At 38.5% G+C, this 18,776-nt stretch overlaps 1 protein-coding gene across 1 annotated transcript in view; it reads left to right on the top strand.

Annotated features, from left to right (window-relative positions):
- The window catches only part of TSPAN13 (tetraspanin 13), a 30,622-nt gene extending 13,902 nt beyond the window's left edge, over positions 1–16,720 (top strand). The window contains exons 2-6 of the mRNA XM_008686363.2: positions 7,554–7,721; positions 8,376–8,456; positions 9,097–9,210; positions 10,503–10,616; positions 15,641–16,720. Of these exons, the coding sequence (XP_008684585.1) occupies positions 7,554–7,721; positions 8,376–8,456; positions 9,097–9,210; positions 10,503–10,616; positions 15,641–15,715 (552 nt within the window). The 3' untranslated portion in view covers positions 15,716–16,720. The remainder of the gene's footprint in view (positions 1–7,553; positions 7,722–8,375; positions 8,457–9,096; positions 9,211–10,502; positions 10,617–15,640) is intronic.
- The last annotated feature ends 2,056 nt before the right edge of the window (positions 16,721–18,776 follow it).

The raw sequence follows: 18,776 nt of genomic DNA, 5'->3' as shown, positions 1-18,776 counted from the left end.
AGAATACTTCTTTACACATAGTAAGCCCTACATTAGTATGATACTTGATTTTGCGGGGTTTTGTTTAAAAAGTTTTTCTTTAACTACAAAGTCAAAACGTTTTCCTCTATTTTTTTTTTTCCTAAATGTTTAAGTTTTGCTTTTATATTTAGGGTTTAAATCTATGCTGTGAGGTAGGGACTGCTACTATTCATTTTCAAAACAGGGCAATTAATTAAAGCCTCCACTCTTCCTACTGATTTGGAATTCCATCTCCCTCCAAGCCTACACTGGTGGCTTATTTAGATCTGTGTCAGGTACTTGGTTTTAATTTTTGAGTCATTACAACAAGTTATGATATTTGTTTCGATTTTTAACTTCCTTAGCTTTTTAGTTTTATTTGTATGTTTAATTTTAATAATTAAAAAAAATAAAACCTGTCTAAAAGATGTAGAGTCAGGCCCAGGTTTTGCAGAGCATGGTGAAAGCATGAGAAAGAGAGGTCTGGAACGGTGAGTTGATGGCGCTGACAAAGGTTGATTTGCTACTAAGAGCGTTTCTTACATATGGTGCTGGTGAGAGTGCAGCTGGGCTGAGAAAGAGTGGAGCAGACACAGCCTCTCTATTTAACCTTAAAAATGTTCCTAGCCCTTTGGCAACAGGGGACATTCATTCTTCCATGGAAATTAATGGATCATTGTATCGAGTTCCACCCTAAAAAACCTGATTGAGACTTTGGCTAGAAATCCATTGAATTTGTAGACTACATTGGAGGTGAATTGATGCTTTATTATAAATAGTGTTTCCACCCATGAACTTGTTAGATCTCTTCATTTAAAGCAGTTTTTCATGTTCATCAATTAATTTCACAATTTTCTCCATGAAGGTCTTATAATACTTTTCTTAGATTTACTTATATGTACCTGATATTTGTGGGGCCTATTACAAATCGCATCCTAAAAAAATACATTAAAAATTTTTGGGGGGTGCATGAGCATGCTGTTGACGTTTGTTCATTGTTCCTATTTATAGCAACTTTTCTCATTCTTACCAATTTTAATATTTTTCAGTCTCTTGGATTTCCCATGTGGCTACTCCTATTAACATGAATAATAACAGCTGTGTTTCTCCTCATCTTTGTTCGATGTTCACTCTTATTCAGTTGTCTAAGATCTCCACTACAATGTAGACTAGAAGGTGTGATAGCCCCTAGTCTTATTCTTGAATTTTGAAGGAAATGTTTCTCAGGTTTTATTATTGAGTATGATTTTTGTTTTGAGTTTTTGATAGCTATTCTTCATCAGTTAAGGACATTTTGGGGAATTTAGCCTTGTTCTTTTTCTTAAAAAATAATTTTGCTGAAGGCCTGTCATTCTTCTCTTTTTTTAAGGAAGCCTTATTTATCTTCTTCTTTCTACTTTCTTTGGCTTTGCTCTATTGGCTCTTTTTCAAGTCTCTATTTTTAAATATGGTTTTGTCCATATTGTTTTAATTTCTTCTTTTATCTTTTTAGCCACTTTAAACATAATAATTTTAGTCTCGTTTGGTTAGTTCTATTACCTCCACTTCCTGGGGGCTCTAATTTTTCTTTTGCTGTTTCTGTTGTATCTCTCTAGTGGCAGATTTTTTTCCCTCTTCTTATATATTTTGTGATTTTTGATTGACAGCAAAGTTTTTCCTTTTTTCTTTGGGAATGGTGTGAGGGCCAGGATTTCCAAACGTCCCTCCTGAATCATTTTGGGTTTGCTTCTGTGAGTTTTCCTTCCCTAAATCCTGTTACTGCCTGTGATCAGCTTTTATCTGAATCGCTTGGCTGATTTATCAGAATCAGCTTCCTGCATGCCTGGGTAGTGACATTTAGACTGCAGACATTTAGACTCCAGACTCTAGGCTTAGAGTTTCTCTTTCTTGCAGAAAGCTTTTTGAAGGGACTGAGAAATCTTTGCTCTCACCCTGGGTGTGGTGGTGGTGTTTTTCTATAACGCCTTACACTGAAAATATAGCTTTCTAGAAATGCTCATAAATGGTCCTAGTTCTCCTTCCCAGTCCTGCCTGGATTGAAACCCAAGTCCCTCCTCTTTAGGGATTGTTCTGATCTGGGAACTCCTTCCTACCCTTCCCACCCAGAACTCCCGCCCGCCCCCACCCATTGTATGCTTACACTTTCACTTTGCATTTTCCCTTCCTTTCCGGCCTGTGGGACTTTCCCATAGTTTCTTGGTGCTCAGTTAAATAAAATATTACAACCTTTTACAATATTTTAAAGTATTTGGAGCAAGAGAGATTCTATGGTAGCTCAGTTGCCAATGATCCCAGAACCCTCTATGGTAGGCTGAATAATGTCCCTCTGCCCCCAAAGGTGCACATCCTAATCTTTGGATATGGATCGTTATGTGACCTTACATAGCAAAAGAAACTTTGAAATGTGATTAAATTAAGCATTTTGCCAAGGGGCAATTATCCTGAATTATCTGGGGAAGCCCTGTGTAATCACAAAGGTCCTTATAAGTGGGATGCAGGAGAGCTAGACTCAAAGAAAAGAGATGTGCTTAGGGAAACAGGGTGTAGACTAAGAGATTTGAATATGCTACGATGCTGGCTTTGAAGATGGAGAAAGTGGTTACAGGCAAAGGAATGCAAGTGTCTTCTAGAGGGTGGAAAAGGCAAAGAAAAGAATTCACCCCCAGAGCTTCCAGAAGGAATGCAGCCTTATTGACATTGTGATTAGCTTAGTAAGACCTATGTTGGACTTCTGACCTCCAGAACTGCAGCAGAATAAATTTGTGTTCTTTGAAGCCACTAAACTGGTGGTAATTTATTAAAGTGACAAGAGGAAACTGATAAAGTCTCTTCACTGTTTTTAAAGGAGGAGTGCTTTGTATTGGTGATAGGGACAGACGGACACCTATAGAGACACAGCAGAGTGAGCTTGGTGAAAAATACTTTTGACAGAGAGGTCTGTTGACGGGAGTAGTCTCTTTCTTCCCCTGCTCAGAAAAAAAAAATCAGAGCAGAGGTACTTGTGAATGTTCTAGATACTGTTTTCAGTAATAGCATAATGCCTAGTCTGAGACCTGGAAGTTCTTATTGCTGTGATAAAGTATCCCTCTCTTTTAGTTGTAGATGTTATTTTTCAAAAGAGAAAAGATTCTCATTATTAACGAGCCTGTAAGGTGGTAACTGTGAGAGCAGAAGACAGTTTTCACGTTTTGCTGAGATGTTGCTGCTGTAAATAAAGGATTAGGTCTTCTAGGAGGGTGCCCACAAGGATACCTGAATACTTTACTCCAGCCTCATGGGAGGAGTCCATTAGTGGTAAACTATCAGGCAGCTTTCTGTAATAGTTACGGTTCCCGACCTGTCCAGTGCCCGCCGTGTGAATTGTTCTGTAGGGTTTCCTGGACGAATTGCCACAAACATGGCAGCTTAAACACAATAGAAATTTATTCCCCCAGTTTTGGAGACCAGAAGTCCAACACGAAGGTATCATCAGGGTTGCACTCTCTCTGAGAGCCTCTTCTGTCTTCGGGTGACTGCTGGCATTCCTTGGCCAGGAGCCACACCACCCTCTGCCTCTCCTCTCTCTGTGTCTCCCTCTGCTTCTCTCTTGTAAGGGTACTTGTGATCACATTTAGGGTCTACCTGATAATCCAGGATAAGCTCCTCCTTTTAAGATTTTTAATTTTGTCATATCTTTTGCCATATAAAATATTTATAAAATACTTGATAAATATTATGTTTATTACAAATAATAGAATATTTATATTATTTTTTTTAAAGATTTTATTTATTTATTTGATAGAGACAGCGAGAGAGGGAGCACAAGCAAGGGGAGTGTAAGAGGGAGAAGCAGGCTTCCCACTGAGCAGGGAGCCCGATGCAGGGCTTGATCCCAGGACCCTGGGATCATGACCTGAGCCGAAGGCAGACGCTTAACGGCTGAGCCACCCAGGCACCCCTAGAATATTTATATTCTGTTCTTTTGTTATATAAAGTAATATTCACAGTATGGTCATTTTTTCAGCCCATAACCTGCTCCTTTAGGATTTCTTTGCAGCCATTGGCCTCTTCTATTTATCTGGATTTTTCTGATTATCGTTCTGACCCATCTTGTAAAAATATCTGGTAAAGCAATGGTTAGTCCCATTGTAATTTTTTAGTCTCTGCTACCCTGACTTCTAGAGCAAGGGTCAGCAAACTATGGCTTATGGGTCACATCCATTCCACTGCCTATTACTGTATAGCCTGCCAACAAAGGATGGCTTTATATTTTTAATATATTTTAAAAAATCATAGGAAGAATAATATTTTGGTACACATGAAAATTCCATGAATTTAAATTTCAGTATCCGGAAATGAAGTGACACTGGAACACAGCTCTGCTCATTCGTTTACCGCTGCTTTTGTGTTAGAGGAGCAGAGTCGAATAGATGGGGCAGAGACTGTGTGATCCATGAGGCCAGGTGATAAATATCTGGCAAATTTGCCAACCTTTGCTCTAGTAGGGATATCTCATCTCTGGAGTGTATAGTGGGCACTAGTCATTTGTTGTTGGCTATTTGACTTGTGAGAATTTTGTTAATATACTAAGGATTTGGTAGGATTCCCAAAAGGATTCCTTAAAGCAATGGGGTTAGAAGAATTGTAATATCATATTATTCATGCTTCTGATCTTTTTGGCTCTAAGACTCAAATAGAGAAATAGTGATAATGCTGCTCCCAAAATTTAGTTGAATTAGGAAATAGGCATCAAACCGAGGAATTGAAGTTGGCAGGTGTGCTGCTTAATTTTATGTGTCAAATTGGCAAGGCCATGGTGCCCAAATGTTTGGTTGAATGCTAGCGTAGCTATTGATTTGAAGTCATTTTTTTAGACTTAGCATTTACACTCAATTGACTTTAAGTAAAGCAGATTACTCCCATTGTGGTAGGCCTCATCCAATCCGTTGAAAACCTTAAGAACAAAGACTGAGGTTTCCTTTTTTTTTCTTTTCTTAAAAAGGATTTTATTTATTAGACCATGCACATGAGCAGGGGGGAGGGGCAGAAGGAGAGGGAGAAGCAGGCTCCCCGCTGAGCAAGGAGCCCTATGTGGGGCTTGATCTAGGACGCTGAGATCATGACCTGAGCCGATGGCAGACGCTTAACTATCTGAGCCACCCAGGCTGGAGGTTCCTTATGGAAGACAGAATTCTGCCTCAAGACTGTATCATAGAAAACCTGCCTGAATTGTCAAGCTGCTGTCCTCCTACAAATTTGGGACGTGCTGGCCCCACAATTGCATGAGCCAATTCCTTAAAATAAATCTCTATTTCTAAATATATATCCTGTTAGTTCTCTTTCTCTGGAGAACCTGACTGATAGAGCGAGTCCCTCTGTGTGTTGCAAATGCGGAGCCCCTTCAGCGTTTGGTCCCACGACGCAGTGCGGATGCTGAGCACAGCCCAGGCGAAGGCCTGTCCCTGCATCCTCTCACCTTCTTCTTTCACCCCTTGTGGAAGGAAACATGCTATATTTGGATACCACAGAGTCAGGAGTAAGCTCGCTGGTGACGGAGCAGAGGACTTTTTCTCCATCACAGGTAGCTGGAAGTCATGAGAAGATGGCGAGTGAGAAGATAAAAACAAGACAGAAGCAAATGGACCTGCTGATAAGGAGCACTTGAGAAAATGAGAGGGGCCAAGCAATTTCTGGGTGGCAAAGGTTGTGAGAATTCTTCCCTTTCCTTCTCCCTCTGAAAACAAAATCTTTCTGTGTACTAACCACCGTGGAGAACAGCAAGTCCGTGTAACTCCCTAACTTGGTTCTATCATGCTACAAGCAGTTTTTTTCCTTCTCAAGATCTGCTTTGTAGTAAATGGACAAAAGTAAAATAGGTGGGGCACCTGGGTGGCTCCATCAGTTAAGCCTCTGCCTTCGGCTCAGGGATCGAGCCCCAGGTGGGGCTCCCTGCTCAGTGGGGAGTCTGCTTCTCCCCCTCCTACTCCCCCTGCTTGTGCTCTCTCATGCTCTCTCTCTCTGTCTAAAATAAATACAATCTTTTAAAGAATACAAATAGGTGTTCTTTGTCAATATTTAGCAGTTTTACTTGTATCTGTACACATGTAGGAGGTTTTAGATACCAAGATATTTAAAATTTGTGTTACTAAACTATGATTCCATGTATAAAAAATAAAATATTTGAGTAAAAATCCTTTTGAGTGAGTGGTGATTTATTTTATATTTCGAAACAAAGTTTATTGGGTCTTGAAATGGTGCTAGAAAGTTTATATTTTATGTATTTTGATTCCTCCCAACTATGTATTATATGGTCACCTGCTCCAGGAAATGGCTGACACTCAGTGAAGATACTGCCTCTTTCCTGCCCCACAACCCCAGCCCCCAACCCTCCCACATACCTGTTTCAGCTTTATCTTCTATCAGTTCAACATCATATTTACATGGCATGCTCTTTATTTGCTATTTTATTTATTTTTTATTTTTTATTTTTTTAAAGATTTTATTTATTTATTCGACAGAGATAGAGACAGCCAGCGAGAGAGGGAACACAAGCAGGGGGAGTGGGAGAGGAAGAAGCAGGCTCCCAGCGGAGGAGCCTGATGTGGGGCTCAATCCCAGAACGCCAGGATCACGCCCTGAGCCGAAGGCAGACGCTTAACCGCTGTGCCACCCAGGCGCCCCCCTTTATTTGCTATTTTAAAGAAATAATTGTAACTTTGTGTCTTACAGGCGTTGACTGATTTTGAGGCATGCACTCCACCTCTTCACTGGGTTTTATTTTATAAGTGTATAAGTAGATGGAGTATAAAGTAATTTCATCCTGCTCAGAATACCACTTTACTTAAAATAGCTAAAGTCTCCTACGTTGTTTTTGTCCTAAGAGTTTTAATGACCTCTTTCTCTCTGAATTCTAATAGGATACCTGATGACATCTAGAGCAATTTTTTTCAATAATTCTTTGAGAAATTTTTGATTGTTCGCAAGACCCGAGTTCTGTGATAAGTTCTGGGGATATAGACAGATGAGAAGATGGGCCTTCCCTCTCAAGGTGCTCCCAGCGTCCTAGGAGAGACAGGCTTGGCAACAGAATGAAGATGTGATGAGGGGAACAGTAGAACCATCTTCGAAGAGCAGTTTATAGAGGATGAGGAAGGCATCACAGAGGTTACAGTGCAACTGGCTTTAAAGGAAACATGGAAAAGTGATTTCCACATGAAGAAATCAATACGTTGGACTGAGATGTACTGGCATCTAGGAGTCTCACACATGCCATGATTTCAAAAGTTTAGGTAGAAATCATTTAGGCTTAGTAAACCAGATGACCTCGGAGGCTTCATATATAATTTCATAGATTATTATTAGGGCTTTTTTAAAGCATGCCTGAGGATGAATTTAATTTGTTAAAACATTATCTCCTAAGATCTTGTGTGTATACTAGTATTGAGTTTGAGCAGTCATTTGTAAGATACTGAAAACTGTTCTTGACATTATTATATAAATTGATGTATTCCTCCCCCCTCTGTCTTCCCGCTGCCCCCCTGCCCCATCCCTGGCCCTTTTGGTTGTTTTTGCAGTTGGTTAGTCTGTTGCTCATTGGAATCGCTGCGTGGGGCATTGGTTTCGGGCTGATTTCCAGCCTCCGGGTGGTTGGTGTGGTCATTGCAGTGGGCATCTTCCTGTTCCTGATTGCGTTGGTAGGGCTGATTGGAGCCGTAAAACACCATCAGGTGTTGCTTTTTTTTGTATCCTTTTTTAAAAGCAGAATTTTTACCCCAATTGAGTTTGTTCTGACCTTTATCGATTACTCTTTTGATAACTATAACTGATTGGAAATTATCATTAGGAAATGAATTACCAGGGGGCAACTCCTAGCATGACCTATGTGTATTTGTTCCACCAACATTAGGAATGTTTCTTAGGGTGAAATTTGTATGTTCCCACTTTCTCCTTTTCACATCATGAAGCATGTATTCTACAAATTACAGTCCTATTTATATCTTGCAAATTCAGTTACACTGAACTGATTCAGTGACCTCTAGACCCCTTCCAAAAGGTTAATATGTAGTTGAGCATTTCAGTGATTGTTTTTTAGATTTTAATGCTAAGAAACCTTAAATACATTTATCTATACTTATTTCTTGTTTTATATATGTAAGAATTTTTATTTTAATCTAAACGAAAATCTAATAGATCAGCTTTTAGTTAAATATTAGTTTTTTTTATGAAATATCTACAGTGCATTAATAAAAATAATAGTATATATTCTTTGTAAACTTTCTCTAGGCCATTTGTTCTGTTTTCTGGTTGAATTCCTTCTAGTACATTCCGAAGTTGTCAATACCTCTATTTTATGTTATTTTAAGAGTATCGAGAAATACCTTAACTTGAATTCTCAGTACATGATCATTCTCTTACTTGTATTTATTGTTCAGTTTTCTGTATCATGTGCTTGCTTAGCCCTGAACCAGGAGCAACAGGTAAGCAAAGACTTTTTCCTTTTACTTTATTACACCTCATAGTATGTGTAGGAAAAGAGGGGGAGAAATGATTGGAATATAAGATTACTGCTCTTTGCTCAGAATGGCATTTCACTGTAGGCAGCTAAAATCTTTTGTTCCTGATGCATTAGTGGGGCTGACTGGACCCCAGAAGCGCCATCGGGTGTTGCTATTTTTCCCATCCTTGAAGTGAAATTTTCCCTTCCCTGGGTAAAAAGTGCTGCTACTGAAAGATGGTCACCCAGTCTTTTCTCACCGTTATGCAGTGAAACATTTGTGATACCATTCTAGCAATTACACTTTCCACTCTCTTAATTTGTAAAACAATATACATCTCTGTTTAGAGCAATGGAAAATTTGTCTTGCTTCAGTCTGAGAATCTTTTGAACTAAGTGCTTATTCTAAAGTGCATATGAAAATTAAGACTTTTCATTCTTGGGATAGAAGCAGTGCTTTAATTTTTGTTGCAGATTTAGGTATTGCCCTTTGAAAACTTTTAATCATCTTACAAAAAGTATTTATTTTAGGTACACTCAGTATTAAAAGCTGCAGGCTCTAGCTTTATACATTTTGTGCAGAGATAACACATTTCAATGTATATATTAAATACATTTTCTAGGGCCAGCTTCTGGAAGTTGGTTGGAACAATACAGCAAGTGCTCGAAATGATATCCAGAGAAATTTAAACTGCTGTGGGTTTCGAAGTTTTAACCCAAATGACACCTGTCTGGCTGTAAGTACAAAGTATAAAATATTTTTTGGAGATGTATTATGTACAGATGAATAATGATTAACATGAAGGAAATGGAATTTCTAGTGCTGAATTGTATTTTTAAAATGCTTTACATATACCCATATTATATTCCCTGTACAGTGTTGTATCATTTGTCTCTTCTCAAGTATCCACTCCTGAGGGTACTAAATATCCCAGAGCCCTGCCAGACCCAGATGCTTGTGGTTCTTTGCCCCTAATTTCTTCCCATTCAATTCCTCTTAGAACAAGTTGTGAAAGAAAAATAAGAGCAGATCAGCCTTAGAGGTACAGAAGAGCTGTAGAAATATCTTGGTTTTGAAGCATATCAGGGTAGTAGGAGGACAGTGGTCTATCCTAAATTGGGGGGCTCTTTAACCAGTGAAACATCCCCAGAGAGGAGAATCCATGGAACTAACCTTCTTTCCTCCCTCCCTTCTTCCCCATTACAGCTCCGTGCTCTTTCTGTGGGAGCCGAGCTAGTGATAGACAAATTAGAGCCATACTGTTGCCCCAGGCCAGACTCCGCTATGAGGATAGACTTGGAGCTTGACTCTGCTGGGAAGTTCACATGCATTTATCCAGGGAAACTCCTATTACCATCTCTCTGAGCCCTGAGCTGGATTTTCCTTCAATGAGGCCTCTTGTATTAGTTTTCTAGTGCTATGTGACTCGTGAACGACACTCATGTATTATCTCAGTTTCCATGGATCGGGAGTGTGAGAATGGCTTAGTTGGGTCCTCCACTGAGGAGCTCACCTGGGTGAAATCAAAGTGTTGGCCAGGGCTGTAGTCTCATCTGAGGCCGGGGGGTGTTCTGCCAAGCTCAGTGGGTGTGGGCAAAATTTGGCTTCTGGTGGTTGTAGTGCTGAAGTCCCATTTTCTTGCTGGGGGTTCCTCAGTTCCTAGAGGCTGCTCTCAGGTTCTAACTATACAGCCATCTCACAACATGGCGGCATCTGAGTCAGCATGCTGATCTCCATTCTGTTAAGATGATGTCTTATGTAACCACACTGTAAACATGGGAGTGACTGTTTATGGTATCCACAAATCCCATCCACACTCAAAGTGGGGAGGCAATTACTCAAGGTGTGTATAGTGGGCTCGGGATCCTTGGGAGCCATTTAAGAATTTAGGACACTACTAAACAGCCAAGGCCCAAATTGGGTATAATACTCCAGCTACTCATTTTTAGGAGGGTTTAGTGTTTATCTGCTTTTTATAATTGTACTTTGATATAAAAATTCTTTTTTTTTTTTTTTAAATTGATACAGAGCTGTGTCAAAAGCAGCCACCCGTGCTCACTGTGTGCTCCAATAATAGGAAAATATGCCGGAGAAGTTTTGAGATTTGTTGGTGGCATTGGCCTCTTCTTCAGCTTTACAGAGGTATGTACAAATAACTCACTCTCTTTCGACTTTTGTCATAAGGATCTCTGTTTTATATGGCAAGAGGGCATGGGATTTTACCTTAGCATGGCCCCTAACTTGCGGAATGTATCTATAAGTATCCTCACTGAGAACCAGTATTGTAATCAGAGGAGCCCTGGCTTGAAATCAGAAGACCTCACAGACCTAGCATTAATTTTATACAGAGTGAGATGCTTGATTATTAAATTATGTAAAATTTAATGAACAAATGAAATGAGTTTAGGCTGGGTTATTTCTAGAGTCTCTTCTCTTTGTAGAGTTGTATGATAAATTATAATTTTAAATTTAATTTTGGCATAGGTAGGGTATTCACACTGTTTAATATGTATAGTATGTAACACACACACGTACATACATATAAAGATATGCTTTGAAAAATTGCCTCCAAGCCCATCCCCCATTATTTCTAGCCTTCCAAACCCTACAGGTAAACACTATTATTTTCTTATTAATTTACCAATCAATATTTATCATATTGATTAATGCACTTATGTATAATATATGTGTCCATAAGCAAAACCATACTCGTATTGTTTGATAATTTTGGAGGAATGCTAATTCCTTTTGCAGTGTCTTTATTAAACTCTCAATATCTGTGGACATTTTTGATATGGCTGAGTTGACAATATGTATCAAAATTAATTTTTTTAAAATTCATACATTCTACTTACAGCGCTTTACTTCATGGAGATAATCATATGAGTATGTAAAATGAATAGAAAAGAATGTTCATTGTTTATAACACAAACCCTTGGCCAGCTTTTGTTCTTTGATAATGAGCTTGTTAAATTAGAGTGGGTGGGAAGGGACAGTTTTCTCTGCCCTTCAAGTTCCTTTAGCTAGACTAAGAGTCAGACTGACATGAGACAGATTAACAGGAGAAAATCAAATTTAATAATGTATATATAATGCATATACTGCATTTGTGTATATAATGCATACACTATATGTATATGATGGAGGGTCAGTATATAGCACATTATATATATGTGTGTTTGTGGATATATTTTTTATTCTATTCAGTTTCCTTTTCTTGAGAATGAAAATTCACACCTGGGTGTTATTAAAAAAATGGAAATAAAGACCAAAGTTAATATTCATTTTTTAAAAGAAGTCTCCCTTGACATCCTTTCCTATTCTGAGCATTTTTTTCCGCTTCACTTTTTCTCATGAAAGAGCTGTCTTACTTGTGGGTTGGTTGTGACATTGATTCAAGAAAATTGATGTACTGTTTAAAAACAATTCTGTGCATTATTCCTTTGCTTCCTTTTAAAAGTAAGATTTTTTCCATGAAAACTTAAAAATATAGATAGGAGAAAAACCGGGATGAGCAATCTCCATATGGCCCATTAGCCAGATTTTGCCACATGGTTTCCTTTTTATATTTTGAATTTATTTTGAGAATTTAATTCTTTTGAGCAGCTCCGTTTTCTTCTCATCAGGTTACATTACCTTCAGTTATGCCTTTTTTTTTTTTTTTAAGGACTTTTCTTTTTAAGAGCAGTTTTTGGTCCATAGCAAAATTGAAAGAAAGGTACAGAGATTTCCCATATATCCTTTGTCCTTATGTAGGCATAGTTTCCCCCATTATCACCATTACTCACCAGAGTGGGATGTTTGTTACAACTGATGAACCTCCATTGACATATCATAATCACCCATGGTCCGCAGTTTACATTAGGATTTACTTTTGTACATTTTATGGATTTGGACATGTGTATATGTATCCATCATTAGAATATAATATAGAATATTTTCACTGCCCTAAAAAGCTTCTCTGTTCTGCCTACTCATCCCTCCCCCTACTGTTTTTTTAAAGTATTAATTCTTTTAAGAATATAAACACATGGGGACACTCCTGGGTGGTTCAGTCAGTTGAAGGTCTGACTCTTGGTTGGAGCTTAGGTTGTGATCTCATGGGTCGTGGGATCGAGCCCCACGTCTGGCTCTGTGCTTAGTGAGGAGTCTGCTTGAAGATTCTCTCCCTCTGCCCCTCCTCCCACTCATGCACTCTCTCTCTTTCTCTTTCTCTCTAATAAATAAAATCTTTAAAAACAAAGAATATAAAATCATGAGTCTTAGGTATCTTAAGAGCTAAGAAGACTTGGTGTTCTTTCATGGAATCCTGCTCTATATTTTAATATTTGATATACCATATCCTTTGAAACCTGGCTAGAGATTTTAATAATAATTTATCCAACCTGATATTTTCTGGGTAGTGATTATTTTATAGGTATACTAACTTTTTAATTTTTTTTTTTAAAGATTTTATTTATTTATGTGACAGAGAGACAGCCAGCGAGAGAGGGAACACAGCAGGGGGAGTGGGAGAGGAAGAAGCAGGCTCACAGCGGAGGAGCCCGATGTGGGACTCCATCCCGGTACGACGGGATCACGCCCTGAGCCGAACGCAGACGCTTTAACGACTGCGCTACCCAGGCGCCCTAATTCTTTATTCAATATTTTACAGAATCAAAGGAATGAAGCTAACTAACCAATGATTTCCTTTCATTGGTGAGACAGACTTGATTTTGAACTATTTACAATAGCTAAAAATAAATTTAAACCACAAAAGAAACTTTGATTTAGAATCTGAAAAATAGCTGAGACATGTTAACTTTTAACATGTTAAAATTAGCACATGTTCTTTGTAGAAACTTTAGAAAATACAGAAAATTATGAACATGAAAAATTACATGTATTTACTAACTAAAATGGCAAATAACCAATGTTCATATTTTGGCATATTACCTCCTGCCTTTCTATATTTAATAAATAAACATAAAAATAATGTGTAGGCTCATTGCACATATTTCTATGTAATGAGCTGTATAATTTAGTGCCCCACGTACTAGGCCTAGGTTCTAGGGTCAGTGGAGTTCATGATCAGTTCTAGTCAAAATTACCCTTGAGAATCTTTAAATCATTTTAAGCAGCTTTGTAAACTTAAAATCCATGAGTTATCTAACTTTGATCTTTTTTGCATTTCGGGTGTGGTGTCCCTTCTAGACTCTCCCAGGGAGGGAGGGATGAGATCATGGTTCAACAATGGGGCAAAGGAAAAGATCCTCCCATTTTGTCATTTACCACTGAAACGGAGGTATGAACTTTTGGGAAAATGTGGCTTCCAATTATGAGTGTCTAATGTACCCATTTGCTTTGTTTTCCCTGTAACTTACACTATTGGCCTGTATTCAAGGCTGGTAATCAAACTATTTAAAACCTCAAAAATTCTCACCCAAAGCTCTCTCCCTATGTGCCCGTGTTTCTGAGACAGGGGAAAGGAAATGATGCTTGGGCAGGTTGGGGGGCGTCAGAGGAGTTGCTGTCCACAACAGGTGTGAAAGTATTTCCACACTATAAAAACCAGCCTGACTGAGACGGTAGGTAGAATGTTAGCCTGAGAATGGCCTTCGGTACATCAGATTTCCCATACAACCCCGAACGTGATTGAGGGCATGGATTCCAGGTTTGAACCACGGTTCTAGGCCTCATGACCTGTGTGACTGCTACCCTGTCGTTTAACCTCTTTGCCTCAGTTCCCTTGCTGGTAAAATGAGGATAGTGTTCCATGATGTAGGGTGTTTGGGAGGATTGTTTGAATTTGTGAAGTGTGAAGAACAGAGCCGGTCACAAAGTACTCCTCTTGTGTTTATTAAGTAAATTCCCTTTTTCCCCTGTAATATATATATGGCAGCCCAAACTTCCCGCTCCCTTAAATTAGACTTAACTGTCCTTGATTCAACTCACAAATTATAGTTCCATCAGCTCTTACTTGTTATAATTGAAATCACTGCCAGTCGTGAATTTTACAGTAACACAGGGATTCTTACTGTTGTAATGGAGAAAATTTTGGATTGATCATAGTTCTCTAGAAGTAGTTTAAAGGGCTAATGAGTAGTTACGAAGTCAAATAAAATTTAGATGAAAAGTTGGCACAGATCTAAAGTGGAAAATATAATTTGAAATTCATTTTGTTCCATTAAAATTTTGTACCTTTTTCAGTCTAAGAATTTTTGATTATGTTAAGTAAATCAACTTTGAGGTAGCAGAAACAGAATGAGCACATTTCTTAATTTAAAAAAAAATTATATTGGTTAACGCTTTGGTGAACCTGGTGTGGGAAACGACACAGTAATAGGTCAGTACTTTTCTAAAATTAGAGATCCCTGTGCCTTGAGAGAGACAGGAATTATAATATTTTTTAAAGATCTGTGTTAGGAAAATTTGTTATTGTGGGGTTTTTGTTATTGCTGAATTTTTCCTCAACCCAGTTTCTCAATTATCAAGATAATGTCATATTTTAGCTACGCAGACAATTCAGTGCTTGTATTAAGCTCCTATTGCTGCTCTAACAATCACAAATGGAGTTGCATAAAGCAGCACAAATATATTCTCTCCTACTGCTAGAGGTCAGAAGCCTGAAATGCAGGCTCCTCCCGGAGGCTCTGTGGGAGAAGCTGTGTCCTTCCTTTCGCAGCTTCTAGAGGCTGCTTGCGCTCTGGCTCGCGGGCTCATCCTCCATCTTCAAGGCAGCCACGCGGCATCTTCTCTCCGACTCTGCTTCCTGCTGCTTCTGACATCACAGCGCCTTTTCTCGATGTTTCTGATTTTGTGTTGCCTGCCTCTCTTTCATAAGGACCCTTGTGACTACATCAGCGAGCCCGCGCACATAATCTCCCTGTCTCAGCAGCTTTCACCCCATCACTTCTGCCAAGTCCCTGTTACCATGTAAGGTCACCTATTCCCAGGTGCCGGGGCTCATGATGCAGACATCTCTGGAGGGCCAGTGTTCCTATTACTTGTAGTTAGGGCTTCTAATTTGGGCTACTTACAAGACTTGAAAGGGAAAAAGAAATCTCTTCCTCTTTGGACAAATAATGCCAAGAGCTTCAGAGGTTCCAAAGTATTTATTGATAAACCGAAGAAACAGATACAACTGTTACTTTCTCTTTCTTCTTTTTTTTTTTCTTCCATTCCAGATCCTGGGTGTTTGGCTGACCTACAGATACAGGAACCAGAAAGACCCTCGTGCTAATCCTAGTGCATTCCTTTGATGAGAAAACAAGGAACGTCTTTCATATTTGGATCTTGTTCACTTTCTCTAACTTAAAGTTCAACTAATTTGCCTGTTTAAGGAAGCAGTATCTGAGAAATTACATTATTATTGACAGTGGAATTATATATTTTTACTCTTATGTTTCTCTAAATGTTTTTCTTTTCCCATTGCTGAAAGAATTAGAAACTTGTGATCTCCTCTGACCCTCAGTGGTACCTGTAATCTACTGTATTCACAGTGTCTGGCACTGTCCACTGTGGCCTTTCTTAGCATTTTTACCTGCAGAAAACTTTGTATGGCACTATTGTGTTGATCATATTGTAAATCTAAATCTACATCTCACCGGAATAATTAATCGTATGTAGCACTGTGCTGTGTAGATAGTTCCTACTGGAAAAAAGAGTTGAAGTTTATTAAAGCCAGAAAGTATGAGATTGTATTATGTTAAATTCAGTAAGGGAAATCCAAAATCCTGCATTTTTTTTTTTTTTGTCTTTTTAGGAAAGATGTATTGTGGTGAAAATTGTTAACATAAAAGTGATAATTTAGTTCTCGTAGTCTTTTATGATTACACTAATGTAGCATAGAAATAGCTATATCTTTAGGAATGTGTGGTCTAGTTTTTGATTTTTATAGGTAAGTACAGAGGAGATATGATCTCATGAATGTTCTGATCTGTAATATTTGTCTTCAGCTTTTGAAATGGAATGGGTCTGAGAAATTCAGAAAGTATAGCTATATAATATTCATATTCTTTTATAATAATTTGAAGTCCAAAAGACTGCATTTTTAAACAAGTTACTGTTAATGCATTGGCCCACATAGCAAAAAGATATTTGATTATCTAACAAATTATTAAATACCTTTTTCATGAATTTTCTCAGTATTGTTACAGCAACTTGTCAAATCCAAGCATAATTGAATGTGAGGCTCCCATAATTTGAAATTGAAATAGTATTGTGGTTCTGTATATTATGTTAAAAAATTAAAGAATGGAAACCTTTCCTTGTGTATGAATGTTTCAATTAATAGAAAGTAATGGAAGAATTGCTAAATGGATTACGTGAAGTGGAATTTTTTCCTTTATTGCTTTTTCTTTGACCTAGAGCTGAGTGCTGCCCTTGCAGTGTATAATCCGGCCATGGAGATGCACTTCCAGCACTAATGTCTATTGGTCATCCTCTGCGAATTCATTCTTGAAATGTTTCAGTGTTTAATATTTTCTCCATAGTGAGAACTGTTTTTTAGAAGAGAAGTCATTCATATTTATTTGGGGGAAAATATGTAAGCTCTTTCATGTTACTGACAATTATTAAGTTCTTGTCTTGCATTCTATGTAGAATATAGTGTTTTATTGGTAATTGTGATGATGGATTTTAGGCCAAGAAAGAGGGCAAATGGATGATCAGTAGAATTTTAGAGCATTCTTTGGCTGTGTCACCTCCACAACTCTGGAAGACTGGTTGATCTTTCAAGAAAACCCAATTGTGCAATTCCCATGATACAATAAGGGAGGAAAAGTAATTTTCCCTTTACTCTTTTGAGTTCTTGTCTTAGACCCTGTCTAATTCAAGTCAGATTAATAAGAGAAAAACAGGTTTATTAACATGCATATATATCTGTTAACATGTATGCCTATCTATGTATACGTAAGGTATTACCCAAAACTGAGTAATTCCCCAAGATGGCCCAAGACACCATATTAGATACTGTCTTAAGCTAAAGACTGAATAAAGGTGTGTGTGTTGGGGGTGTGGGAAATGGAGGAAAGGACAATTATGAGGGTTACCAGCAAGGGCACTGTAAACAGAGGGAAGGCTTGTTAGCAGATTTAAGTCAGTGACTTCTGCAGTGCTAAGTCTCTTGTGAGTAAGAGTCATCCTTCTCTTCCTGGTACAAAGAAGGAGACACTCTTACATGCAGAGATCTCCTTTCTAAGTGTAAATTCCCCTTAATGAAGGGTTAACTTCTCTGTTTACAGAGCTACTCCTGTGTCTGCATTTTTTTTTTTTTTTCCAGAAACCATGAGCTCAAAATAATCTTGATGCCAAAGAGTGGCATAATCTGCCATCCTTCAATGCCATATTGAGCTCTGGGCAACCCTAACAATGTTCTTACTTACACCATAAGATGAGATTGTAAGTGACACATGGAGCAAGTGAGATTTTTGAATACTGTCTTTAAGGCATTCTGTATTTTCCTTGTTTGCTTTGTTACATTTTGAAGTTGCATGAGATTCTGGTGTCTCTTAATGTAATACTTTCCTTGGTCCAAATGACTATATTGGAAAGAGCTCTTCCATAGCCGTAGTTTGTGCTCTAATTGCATTGGCCTTGTTTGGGCCAGCCCAGTGATAAATCAGGGCTTGGGAAGCATGAATCTTTAGGGCTACTAAACTATAGGATTATAAGAGTGGGTCGTAACTAACGACTAACCACTCCTCAAGAAATAATACATTTTCAAGGACCAAAAGCAGCCCTGTTAGATTAATTTGGGCTTTCTGTTCCCTCAGGCAGATCTGAAGGTGACGGATTGTCCTGGGAGTCCTCTTGCGATCTCGGTTTGTGTCTGCGTGCAGGGGTACAGCTCACATTGCACAGTTTGTTATAAACCTGCTGGATAGGCCTCTGAATAGGGTCTCTCCTGAATCCCAAGTGGCTGCTAATGAGGCAGAGACGTCCGGCTGGCCCCAGGATTACAGGAGGGCTGCTACCCACATGCATAGAAACGTTGTCCATAAATACACGGGATCAGAGGAGGTGTTCAGATCAGGGTCTGTCCTTAAATTACAACAAAGGTCCATATGTATACTCAAGAGCGCCTTTCTCTCTCCACTTAGCATTTACTTAGGAAGCTCTAACTCTTTTTTTAAATTTATCTTACTCCTTATTTACATGTTCCATTTAAAGGAATCTTTCTTAGGACATTTGCCCGGTCTGTCTTGATGTGAAGGGTGAAACTTTGGTTAATAAAATGCTAATACAAAGGAAAACTATTAGGCTACAATTTCCAAAATCAGAGTTCATGTGGCATAAATTCATCTCAGACACTCTGTGATC

Source organism: Ursus maritimus, unplaced genomic scaffold (assembly GCF_017311325.1).
Source record: "Ursus maritimus isolate PB19 unplaced genomic scaffold, ASM1731132v1 scaffold_3, whole genome shotgun sequence".
In the NCBI taxonomy this organism is placed as follows: Eukaryota; Metazoa; Chordata; class Mammalia; order Carnivora; family Ursidae; genus Ursus; species Ursus maritimus.
The sequence above is the reverse complement of the archived record's forward strand: the minus strand, read 5'-3'. Positions and strand labels throughout refer to the sequence as shown.